General features: G+C 44.0%; 2 protein-coding genes across 2 annotated transcripts; one reads left to right on the top strand and one right to left on the bottom strand.

Moving 5' to 3' along the window:
* The first annotated feature begins 23 nt into the window (after nucleotides 1–23).
* Nucleotides 24–6,829, top strand: LOC101779755 (probable lipid-A-disaccharide synthase, mitochondrial). Its single transcript, XM_004969913.3, has 8 exons — nucleotides 24–386; nucleotides 1,453–1,552; nucleotides 1,637–1,742; nucleotides 1,828–2,048; nucleotides 2,546–2,624; nucleotides 3,036–3,274; nucleotides 4,562–4,788; nucleotides 6,022–6,829. Exons 1-8 carry the CDS (start codon nucleotides 160–162, stop codon nucleotides 6,227–6,229), a joined length of 1,407 nt encoding a protein of 468 aa, XP_004969970.2. The 5' UTR covers nucleotides 24–159; the 3' UTR covers nucleotides 6,230–6,829.
* A 987-nt stretch (nucleotides 6,830–7,816) lies between these two features.
* On the bottom strand, nucleotides 7,817–8,906 carry LOC101779367 (ethylene-responsive transcription factor 13-like). Its single transcript, XM_004969912.3, has one exon. The coding sequence runs from the start codon at nucleotides 8,723–8,725 to the stop codon at nucleotides 8,006–8,008; it is 720 nt and encodes a 239-aa protein (XP_004969969.1). The 5' UTR covers nucleotides 8,726–8,906; the 3' UTR covers nucleotides 7,817–8,005.
* Between the last annotated feature and the right edge of the window lie 3,484 nt (nucleotides 8,907–12,390).

The following is a 12,390-nucleotide window of genomic DNA, read 5'->3' as shown; positions in this document are numbered from 1 at the left end:
GTTCTTCAGAGGACGAGTGCACAAGGCCCACACACAAGACTGGGCTTCTTCTTAACAAAACCCGCCGTCAGCCCGCCACCAGGCCGCCGCGGCGCTGCCCAGTCTCTCCACTCCCTCCGGGCGTCCGGCGCCGCTTTCTTTCGAGTTCTGACGCGCCCGATGCTGCTGCGATGGCTCGCAGCCGCGGGGCGTCGGCGAGCGCCGCCGGCCAGGCCCCTCGTGCGCGCGCTCTCGTACGGTAGGGTGGTGGACGCCGCGGTTCGAGACGGGGAGCTCCGGGTGTTCGTGGTCGCGGGCGAGGTCTCCGGCGACTCTCTCGCTTCGCGACTCATGGCGTCGCTCAAGGCGCTCTCGCCTGTGCCCGTCCGCTTTGCTGGTGTTGGCGGGTATGTGTTCTCCCTTCCGTTCATCCCTGCTTTTGGTTCAGTACCTCGTGGCGTTGACGTTTTAGGGCGTCGTATTTCGAGCAGACTTGAAAACTCCTGATTCCTGAATTTTACATCGACTATCGAGATTGTCATTTGATTTCTCAAGCCAATCCACAATGGTGCAGTGCACGCCTATGGATCCTTGAGTATCATCTAACACTTGTGTATATGGTGGTTGCTGTCGAACAAAGGATCATACAATCTGGGTTATTGGAGCTGAAGGAATTTAGAAGCGGTATTTAGTTTTGTTTTATAGCTTTTTCATTCTTCATAAGGCGTCTCCACTCTCCACCCTCAGGTTGTATGTAAATAGAGTTGGGATCCCAATAGAGTTAGATTGCATCCATAGACACTTAAAACATTGAAATTTACAGTTGTGAATGAAAAGGCATGACAATGTTTTAATCAATTTTTCAGGCAGGGACGGATATGTTGTATTTTCATTTGTTCGAGACAGTATTTCTTTTAGGTTTACTACACTAAGGATACAAGGATAGGCACCATTCTTTTCTGATTCTAGTGAAGCTTGATGTATATATGACTTTATTGGAGGGGGTGGAGAGAAATCACGGGGTGGGGACTGTGGCACAAATTGTTTTCTTGTCTGACTCCTCACTTGAGAAAAGCTAATAGGTATACTTCACTCTTATATTGTTTTCTTCTCTCCAGAAGAGTAGAATGAGATTAGAAAAGTAGAAGACACAAGTAGATCAAGGGCAACATCATACATTTGGACTTGCTTTTCTTCTCCTTTTCTCAATCAGAAGAAAGAATTTTTTGTTGTGTTCCCACCATTATTCATTTGCTTGGTCTCTTTTCTAAATGCTCTCTATTTGAAGGTGAGGAGTGAAATTTTCATGTGCTAACTGTACCCATGGAATGATCTATTCAGCATGCATTGTTTTACTTTTCCATGTGCGGGTCGATCCCATCCTAGTTTGAAGTTGAAACATGGATTCAATCATTTGTTCAAATTCAGCCTTTCATTTCTTTCCCCATCATACATACTCTTTTGTCAATGTAGTGAATTAATGTGCAAGGAAGGTTTGCAATCACTTTTCCCCATGGAAGAAATTGCCATTATGGGCTTGTGGGAGCTGCTCCCACACATATATAGTGTCAAGGTGCTACATTGGTGTGTGCCTCATGCATTGCTTTCTGTTCGTATGATGCACTTGACATTGACTATTGTCACTTTAATTCTGCAGAGGAAAATTGAGAATACTGTAGTTGCGGCTGTGTTATTTCAACCTCACGCTGTGGTTACAGTTGATTCAAAGGGGTTCTCTTTTCGCGTGTTGAAGCAACTGAAATGTAAGGTTGCCAAAAACATTTCCTTTTTTTTTGGGCTTGATTTATTTGTTCATGAGCAAATATGAAATAAAATTCTGTTGTCTAGGCAGAAGCAATCGAAAGGTTCAAAGTCCTCTACACATACATTATGTTTCACCATCATTCTGGGCCTGGAAAGGTGGTGAAAGCAGGCTCTCGAAGTTGCGTGATTTTGTCGACCACATGTTGTGTATTCTTCCATTTGAGGAAGAAATATGCAGATTAAATGGGCTGCCTGCTACTTATGTGGGTCATCCCTTATTGGATGATGCTATTGGCTTAAACATGGTAAGAACCTGTGTAACTTTAGCTCAGCATCATTGTCATTACCCTAACGAAGTGTTGATTCAAAGATTTTCTGTCCAAAACTCTCGTTAATCATGCACCCCCCCCCCCCTCCCTATCCCCATGTGTGCAGTTAGAATTTTCTTGCATAAAGACCTTGTACTAAACCAAGAAAGTCACATTGGTCATATGGTTGATAAAGCGACTTGAGGATAAAAAATAACTTAAGTACGAGGAAAGCGGAGAGCCCGCGTGGTATTTAACTCATGTACTGTTGGTACGGAATAGGTACTGATCAGTCTTGTGGTCATTTGCAAGTGGTCAAATCATAGTAAACACATCATTTTGATCTGGTAAACTGGTAAAATTTTATATCATAGAATTGAATTGTCAAGACTCCAGAATCAAGATCAATCTATTGAAGTTTTATAGGTGTATTTGACACCTGGGGTCACTATTTTGCCTTACAATTTAACTCCTTGACTGAATTAATATTTTAGGAACTGGAATTGTCTTCTGACAAGTCTAGACATCAAAGAAGTTGTGAATCTTTCCGGCTGGAACATGGGCTTTCCCCAGGTAATCATACACATCATTCTTCCAGTACTGCTTTTTAGGTACACAAGATCCTTGCATTGCAAGTGCCAATGGTTATCTTCTGTTTTGTCCTTCTCTCGTGTTATCAGATAGAGCGCTATATATGTGCTTTCTGAAACATCTTTTTCAATTAAACCTTGCGAGGAACTTGGAGATGACGATATAGTCAGCTATATGTTCTACATGCAATAAACATGATACACAGATTATATTTTAAGTGATGCAAGGCCATCAACTTTATGCAAGTGTCCATAATGTTTCATAGCAAGATGTTGCATTTCCACCTCTCTGGAGTTGTATCAATGTTTCCTAGTGCACTAAGTCTTAATGTGCATTTGTTAATTGTGTAATCAGTACATATCTGCTTTCTAATGAGAGATACGTCTTTGCTAGATGCCACAATCATAACCATGCTGCCTGGAAGTAGGATGCAGGAGGTAGTTCGAATGCTTCCAATCTTTTTGCGTACTGTGCAAAACTTAAGACATACATTTAATGAACTGTCACTAGTCATCCCAGTTGCTCCACATCGAGATGTGAGGACCTATGTTGAAAAGACTGTTCAGTCAGGTCCTTCTCCAGTGGTGTTGATACCTGGGGGATCGCTTAAGGAAAGATATGATGCATTCAGTGTGAGCTCACTTCTCTTTTTAGATTACTTAAGTCTAATCTCAAGCGCAAATTCATTGAGGATACATCTCATAATGTTTTTATCCTTTTTTATTCATTTACTGACATGAAGATCTTTCAAAGAACCATATCTTCCTAGCAGTTGAATTGTGGATTGTCATTGTGGTCCTCATGCTTGGCGTGAACTAATATAGGCTAGCGAGATAAAAGAATACAATTCTGCGAAATCTAGACAGCTGTTTGTTAGTGCAATTAGTAGCCAGTCCAATGCATCATTTTCTACCCATGCTTCTGTCCTTTTTGTCTTAGCCGGTTTTATGAAATAAGTCTGTAATTAAGGTCAGATCCTACATCATGATACTGGATCACATACAACACAATGGACACAATATTATTAAGGTCAACCTCTCAGAATAAAGGTGATAACCCTAACCCTGTGTTTTGTCAATGAGTATGGGGCTTTGATGGGGTGCTTGTGCACGGGGTCTGTAGAGCAAGTCCTCTACCTGGTGTTCTTATCAGATGACCTTTTGCCCTCTAAACATAGCCTCCTTTTTTTATCAGGGGTGTTAGTTGACATTCCAAAAGGGCACATGCATTTTTTGTTGATGTTTGTCAGCACATGGATTGGTCAACATTGTAGAACTGGTTATTGTCAGTGCCTCTCTGTGAGCAGTTTGTTGTTGTCATGTGCATGGATAGCGGTTACTTCTGTCTATGTGGACAAAAGGCTCAGCAAATTATCCTGAATCTTTGCCTACTAAGGTAGATGGGTGTTTTGGTGTTTCATACCACAACCAGTTACGTCATTGTTTGTTAAACTGCAACATATTCAAATATATACTCATGTACATGCCAAACTCAAGTAGCAGCTCTTGGTCCTGAACCAGATAGTATCTCATAATCAGTGAGTGTTAGTTCAGGCCTACTTGAAATAGGTTGCAGTATGTATATGGGTGTGATTATGGATTATTTAATACTCATCAGTATCGGTTACATCTCGAGCCAATGACACCCTTCGGTAGTAAAGCGTATTAAACAAGAGTGCTGAACAGCAATTTCTATGATGTGTTTTTTGAACGAATTAGCTTGTCCTAAATGTCATATATTTAAAAACAGAGGGAGTAACTTCTAGTGTCTATAACTTTAGCAGCCAAGTCTGCTTGTGCTAGACTGCTAGCTGTCATTACACAACTTTGTTATTGCAGTTAGTTGCTAGATGCTGCAGCAGATTTGATTGCACTTTCAGCATCCCATGAGTGAACTAAGAATATTGCTTCTTTTTGCAGGCTAGTAGAGCAGCATTATGTACTTCAGGAACAGCTGTTATGGAACTAATGCTTGCAAAACTACCCTGTGTGGTAGCTTACCAAGCTCATTTCATTACAGAATGCTTGATTTACTTGAGAAAGAAGATAAACTTTATTTCTCTGCCCAACATTCTCTTGAATTCTCCTGTTGTACCTGAGATCCTTTTTCGAGCTTGTACAGCTAAGAATCTAGCTGCAAAACTAAGGTAATATTTTCTAACCTAGAACCTTTTCTAGAGGTACAAGGGGAGCACCTAACTATGCAAAATGATCACAAAGAAGCCTTAACTGAATTGCTCATTTGAGTTCCTGAACTTATTGACAATGCACTTCCTCTGGTGAATGTGGGATGTGCAATATTTAAAGGTTGAGGTTTTGAAGGTTGTCTCTTGTATTACGGCGCCTTCCTTTCTGCACCCATGGTCTTATTTAGAGCACCACCTATTATAGCACAATATCAATGTGGGATATGGTCCCATGCCTTTTGCAGGCAGTGGACGGTGAGTTCCACCAATGGTGCCTCGCCAGCGCAAAAGGCCTAGTAGTACTGAGAGCCAGTAGCAGTGGATAGCCCCTAGGTTGAGGTAGTCAAACTATGTTAACAGGTGCGTGGTACCTTAAGAAATCCGGGAAACCCGCTGTAACTAACTCTCTATCCCTTCTTAATGCAATGGCACGCAGTTCTCCTGCATGTTTGAGAAGAAAAAAATATGGGGTATGCATCATAAAAATTTTTGGTTCTCCCTATGCAGTTAATGCGGAATTTGACGTTAATAATATTGCATATGAACAAGGATAACAATTTATCTGATACCTTTTGTTAAGCTTTCTTATTGGATTAATTCTAGTTTCCATTTTAGTAGAAGTCAGAATTGTTTCTATTAAAGCTTCAATTTTTCTATGATAATAAGGCCCTGTTTGTATACGCTTTTCCTAGCCACGCTTAGATTATAATCTAAGCGAAGATTTTCTTGCTTCTCGCTTTTCGCTTCTCGTAGTTCAAATCGTTGAAGCGGCTTACCACATAAGCGAGAATCGGTGGAAATAAGCAAAGCGTTTGGCGGGATTCTTGCTTATTTCCACCGATAAGCCGCTTATAAGCGGATACAAACGGGGCCTAAGTCATGTTGGAACAGACAAGTTTTTTCCCCAATGCTGTCATCTTCAATTGTTAGAAATAGCAGAGCACCAACTTTCACTAGTTGATCAGGTTTTGTGTATGAATGAATACAAATTAGTAATTTTTCAAGGATAATATTGGCATCCATACGTTCGGGCAGCTCACCTCCTTGAGTTTATTGCTAATTACTACAATATCCTCTTCCTTGCTTTGCTGAATCACATTGTATTTACAATTTTGAGCAATATTGTCTTAATTTTTTTATGTTTTTACGTTGTGAATTGGACCTCATCATATTTATCCCATTTGATTGGAACAGTGAGGTTATTTCTGACGATGAAGCCCGTCGGATGCAAGTTGAATCAGCTGACCAAGTATTCCAGGTTCTCTATGAGCCCATCAAGGAACAGGGTACTTTATTTGTGGAAGAGCTTGGCTTGTCATCAACTGTCTTGTCCCCAAGCATGATCGCAGCATTAACAGTTCTTTATACAGATAAACATCAAAATACTGTGTACCAGAATTAAGTGGTACAGTCAGAAGCTAAGGAATCTTTTTATTTGCCGGTGTGATCATGGCTCCATGCATGCCACTCATCCACGGTTGGAGGTGGCAAGCAACTTCTTATGTAAAGTTTTCAGTTATCGAGTGGTGTCAGGTCAACATCACAATATCATAATAGATTTCATGCATGTGCTCTAGTGGATTAAGTGCCAGTTTTGGTCATCCTGTTGGTGCAGACTTTTCCATGGATAGAATTTCCTGCATGGAACAAGGAGTCAGGGAGTATGACTGGATGGCACAGTGGGCCTTGGAAAGTTCGAGAAAACTACCAAGATTTTCCTGCATTTCTGATTGTCTTCGGATCCTGTGATAGCAAGGCTGATTTGGTACTTTAGCTGCTCGTGCAGTAGTGAAGGGAAAATGAGAAATGAAGCGCATTTCAAGATTTCTGCTCAGTTCCTCGGCTTGTATGCTGGTGGTGAATGGTAAATCCTCCAAATACCCTACTAAATTTGGTGATGAATTCTGGTGCTAGTATGCATGCCTTTGTATGGGCAGTTTGTTCTGTGGTGTGGTCGACCTGACATTGGGCAATAGAAAGGTGGAAGCTGGTAGGACTCAAATTTCCTGTCAAAGTGGGTGAAGCATGGATTCCCACGTTGCCGTGGTTATGGTGACGCCATCACTGACCTCATGCAGACGGCGAATGTTCCATGGGAAATATTTTGTTATCTTGTTGGCTTTACTAGTCGGGAACATATCCAGTAGAAACCACACCCTTCATGAAAACCTGTGCAAACCAAAATAAAAATTCGTCTAAATTCACAAAAAAAATCACACATGTAGATGATATATGATGATACACATCCTTGTAAAATATCTTGTCCAAACTCGACTTCGTTTGTGAGATATAAAAATAAAAGATTCTAATAAATCATTTGGACAACTTTCAGCCTTGGTATTTGTTATTTTTATATCTCACAAACGAAGTCGAGTTTGGACAAGATATTTTACAAGATTGTTCATCATCATATTATCTATACGTGTGATTTTATTGGTGAATTTATATGACTTTTTTACGTGGTTTGCACAGGTTTTCATGAAGGGTGTGGTTTCTACTAGATATGTTCCCTTACTAGTCGCCAGTGTTATGCAGGCAGAGGCAGTGGACTCCACCGTGGATCGGGCAATGCGTCTGCTGCTTTTGTAGTTTTTTTGCCTGCCAAGTTCCAGGTGGACACGGTCCTCTGTCCTCTCGATGCTTCACGTCAGTGTTTCTTTCTCCCACGACGCACCAAATTATTCCGTGATTCCGTGAGCGAGCTTTCTGGAGCTCCAACTTTCCCAGCTCTTTAACGAGTTCTTGCTAAACATGGTTGGTTGGCAAAATGGATGCTATTGGAATCCGATTCCTGAAATCTTGGCATGGAACGCTACCATTTCGTACAGGCAGTTGACAGGATCTATAGCCGCATTAGTTCACGCTGAGTTAAAACTAAAACATTCATGTGTTTCGTCTTGCACTGACTATCCGTTGGCTAATTAAAGAACCAAAAATAGGATCAGTGCTCGTTCGACCCGAATCAAAAATGGCGAAGAGAAACACGAAGTATTGGAGTTGTAGGGCGCAAAAGGCAAAGCTCAAATTGAATTCACAGAATGTCAAAATAACGAGAAGAGCAATCACTATTCCTACAGCAACCACTGACTAATGCTTGGAAGTTGGAACTCATGGGAGCAGCTTCCAGTGATCCCGTCCGATTCGAGCCATTCCGATCGCGTTTTCTGATCCGCCCGTTTCACTTGGCCTCCGTCACTCCAGCAGCCTGCTTCGCCGCGGCGGTGGCGCCGCAGCCCGCGACGGACCGCGGGAAGTTGAGCAGCGCCTTGGCGCCCCGCATGCGGAACGCGGCGCTGTCGTACGCCGCGGCGGCCTCCTCGGCCGTGCCGAAGGTGCCGAGCCAGAGCCGCGCGCCGTGCCGCGCCGGGTCACGGATCTCCGCGGCGTACTTGCCCCACGGCCGCCGCCTCACCCCACGGTAGTGCCGCCCCGTGCCCGCCGCCTTCGGTGCGTGCGCGTGCGGGTGCGCGGCCCTGCTGTTGTCGCAACCGACGCCACCGACGCAGCTGCCCCTGCGCGCGGCGCTCGAAGCGATCGCCATCAGCGGAGGCGGCAGCAGCGACGAGGCCGGGAGCGGCTGGTAGGTGGTGACCGACGGCGCAGCGGAGCCGCCGCCGCCGCCGGACGCCTCGCGGAGCACGTCGAAGAGGACCATGTCCAGGGAGTCGTTCTCGTTGAGGGGGAGGTACTGGCCGTGCCCGGCGCCGGCCAGGGAGAGGGACGTGTCCATGCCCGCGACCGCGCGCGGATACGGATGCGCGGCGCTGTCGCCACCGGCCGGAGGCGCCGGCGTGGCGACGTCGCGGCTGCCGCGCTGCAGGGGGAGAGACATGTACGTGCTGCTCATGTGTCGCGCCACCACCTGCTCGCGTGGGTGATCAGTGTGGCCTTTGGGCATGAGACGACACACACGAGAGCGCCTGGCTGACCTGTGTGGTGGGCTGGTGGCGGGCGCCTTGGGGGAGTGGCTGCGCTATTTGAGTTGGTGCGAGAACTGGAATCCCAATTTGGGGGCTGTCAGGGTGCGGCATCACGCCATCATCTGGTCTGAGTATATAAAGCACGCGGAACGTGAATTGGCAACCTCCTCTTGTTGGTTGTTGCGTCGTTGAACCCACTTTGAAGTTGTTAATTCGCCACGGGGAGCTGCAGAAATTGGGGGCATGGCGAAATGGCTCCTGTCGTTCGATGGTTCAGTTTTTAGTTAATTTTTTTCTCGTGGCACATTGACGGAGGGGAGTCAGAGCGCGTGGGCACTCTTGCGCCATAGGCGTCTCATTTTCTTGGAGGGAAAGCAATGCGCAGAGGTCACGAACAAGAACAAGAACATCATGAAAGGGGGATTCTCCCGTAAAAGTAGTTGCAGAGCCGTGGTTCGCTTGGTCACGTCCCTTGACAACTCCCGATCCTCTGTGGCTGTGACCAAACCCAAAGCATCACAACCGTGCAGAAACAGAGCGCTCGTGAAGTCATGAATACCAATCATATCTGACAGTTTTTTTAGGCACCCTCTTCACCTCATGAAGCACTCTCGAGACTCTTTTTGTCAGGCATGTTCCGAAGTCCAGATCTTACGGACTGCAACCTCCAAGGCTCTGAGTTTTTGCCAACCGATGACAGCACGGTGCCCGTCCTCTGCATCCGCACGACCACACCACAAATAGTGCAGCGTCATCGATCATATGTACGCGCGGTGTTAACGTCGTACGGTGCCTACGCAAGCCAAGGGCCCGAGGCAAGCATGCGTACATCGTGCACGACACGAGTGTCGAGCGGCGAGGTAGAAGGATGGCCATGCACAATGGACAGGCCGCTCCGTGGAACCTTCCAAGGGCGTGGAAAGGAGTCGATGTCACCATGAAAGTATGAAACCCGTGCCCTTCTCGAAGGACCAGCCAAGCCCCGCTTTCAACCTGCGCTTCCAGACATCTTGGCCTGATCCGTCGATTGGTCAAGGGGTAACGGCCAAGGCGGCATGCGTGTGCGCGCGTCCCTGTGCTTTTGGTTGAACGGGCTGTCCCTTCAGCGCGTTCGTGATTTCTTCGAGAGGTATTGAAGGCCTGTCTACTAATTGTTTTTTCTCTTGATTTTCCAGAATACAAAAGCGACGCAACCAATTGCTTGCAATAAAAAGGAAATCTAGAACGTATCCAGAGATATTATTAATACTGGAAACACCCCCGGTTGAATTTTCATAATTGACTAGGTCGGTGCCCGTGCGCTGTTACGGATGAAACATTAGTAACAAAATGTAACAATGAAGGCATATAGTTTGCCTTTAAATAAAAAAGTATAAATTATTGTCTAAAAAAGATTATCTATTAGTTAATTTCATCTTTTACTCTCACCTACACCCAAACCCTCACCCCCACCCTAGTAGATGTACCTATTCGCTTGCGAAGCTCTCTTTTGGGATGCCGCCACCTCCCGCCACCGACATCTCCATCATTTCTCCTACCAGGCGCTCCCCATCACCCTAGCCGGCGGTGCCCTACCGTCTTATCATCCAGCTAATGAACCGAATAGTCACTGCCAGGCTAACTTATAGAAAATCATTTTTACATTTATAGCAATGAAATTTAACCAAAATGGCCAATTTTAAAAAAAAATTAAACAAGACATCATATATACATCTGAACTTAAGAGTAACTAACCCTAAAGGCATTCATTAGGGACAACTAAAAGTGCCAATATACGTGCATATTAATGGTCTGCTATCAGAACAGGCACCGTTCAGTAACAAAACACTTGATTGATGTTTCTGTTGATAAACAAACAAATAAGGAAAATTGTCACAAACAAAATGCTAGAATGAGATTTAATGAACACAAATTTTAGACACAGACAAATAAATGACTACAAAAAGCAGAAAAGATGCACATAGACAAATCCACACTGTTGCATACCTCGATGATTGGAGTGAAGAACTCAAACAAGAAAGATGGAACTTTAAGAAGAGATGGGCAGAATGAATGAAATTGATCAACAAACCTTTGATGTGGGAACCATCTTGATCCTGAATTTATTTGTTAAGTTGAGTCGGTATACAATCGGAGATGTTATATGCCAAACCTGATCTGTCATTATCTTGAGATGGCCGTATCTCAAACCTTTGGTTCTCTCATACTGTTTTCCATGACGCAAACTGAGGATTTGCTTTATCTTCATGTGGTTTGTTTCTCACATCTAATAGTTTTCCCCTGAAAGGAAACACGCCATAGTAATCTCTACCTACTGTAGTATAGGCTATCTATCACACAGACCAAGTTTGCATTACTCACAGCAAGAGCTTTTGCTGAATCACCATAACCCATAAAAATTGAAATTACGACTGGCGCAGTGCAGCGCACTTATCTACCTAGTGAGTAATAATCCATGGTAATTCCTTGCTGGCTACTGTACATGGTGGTAATTTCATTCCACGGCCTGTACTGAACCATTGAACCGTTGCGCGTGTGCAGGTGGCGACGGGGTTTCTGGTGACTGGTGGAGCTGTGGCCAACGGCGTGTGGCCTTGGTGTGGACAGACCGGCACGGCATGCTGCTGGTGGCTGCGGCTTCTGGCAGCCGTTTTTTTGTGCCGTGCCACGAATAGCACTGGCGGTGAACACTTGCTGGGGTGAGATTAATACAATAATACACATGCTTAAGTATTATATTTTATAAAGTGCCTATAAACTTGCTTGATTTAACTAACGTATAGATTGTTATTGATCTTTTTTTTCTGTTTCTTTTCAAGCTTGACTATTTTTCCTTCATAATTTCTGCTAGACATGTTTATATAAGAAGAGCACATGTTATGTAGTCATCAGATCACCAAAATACTATCAATCTGTGATATGATAATTTGTTTAGCGTTAATATGTGATATTCGATTCTTTTGCTTGGCAAGAATGTTTGAATGCTTGAGCAAAATTATTGCTGCAGTAGTTTATTTGACAGGAGCACATCAAATATACTATATTGATTCTGCAATCTCCAGTGTCGAAAGGCACACGATACATCCTTAACCAATAGAAAAAGAAAGAGATCACAAGCGTTATCAGCCTCCATACGCATCTATCTATAAAAAGGAGTAGGGCACATGCATGATATGAGATACATACTGGAGTCAAGGATTGAGACATTTATGCATATTGGAGTACAGATTTTTTGTGCTGCTAATTTACCTGAGCTTTTGGCACATCGCTTCTTCCAGCTTCTTATGTCTTTGCACAAAAGGAGAGGGACTTGAAACACCAGTAGAATTAAGGAAAAACTTTTAGCTTTTGCTAACAGTCTCCAAACTTGTTGATTGCGTGAATGAAGACCTGTCAGCTACAATTACTGCAAGAAGCTTATCTGTCGATCATTCCTTCAACACAAAAGACCATAAAAATTTCAAATATTATCATAATAACTTTTATCTGTTGGCACTTGATGGGTCTGTTACAGTAACACTAAATAATTGTTGTCCACCTGTTTACATTATGTGCATGACTATCTCATTAGGAGGTCTCAAAATCTCAAAATCAATCAAAGTCATCTTGTTCCACTGCTGTGCTGGCTACGTCATGAAGGTGA

Source organism: Setaria italica, chromosome V (assembly GCF_000263155.2).
Source record: "Setaria italica strain Yugu1 chromosome V, Setaria_italica_v2.0, whole genome shotgun sequence".
In the NCBI taxonomy this organism is placed as follows: Eukaryota; Viridiplantae; Streptophyta; class Magnoliopsida; order Poales; family Poaceae; genus Setaria; species Setaria italica.
Note: the sequence above shows the minus strand (reverse complement) of the source record. Positions and strands in the feature narration are given on the sequence as shown.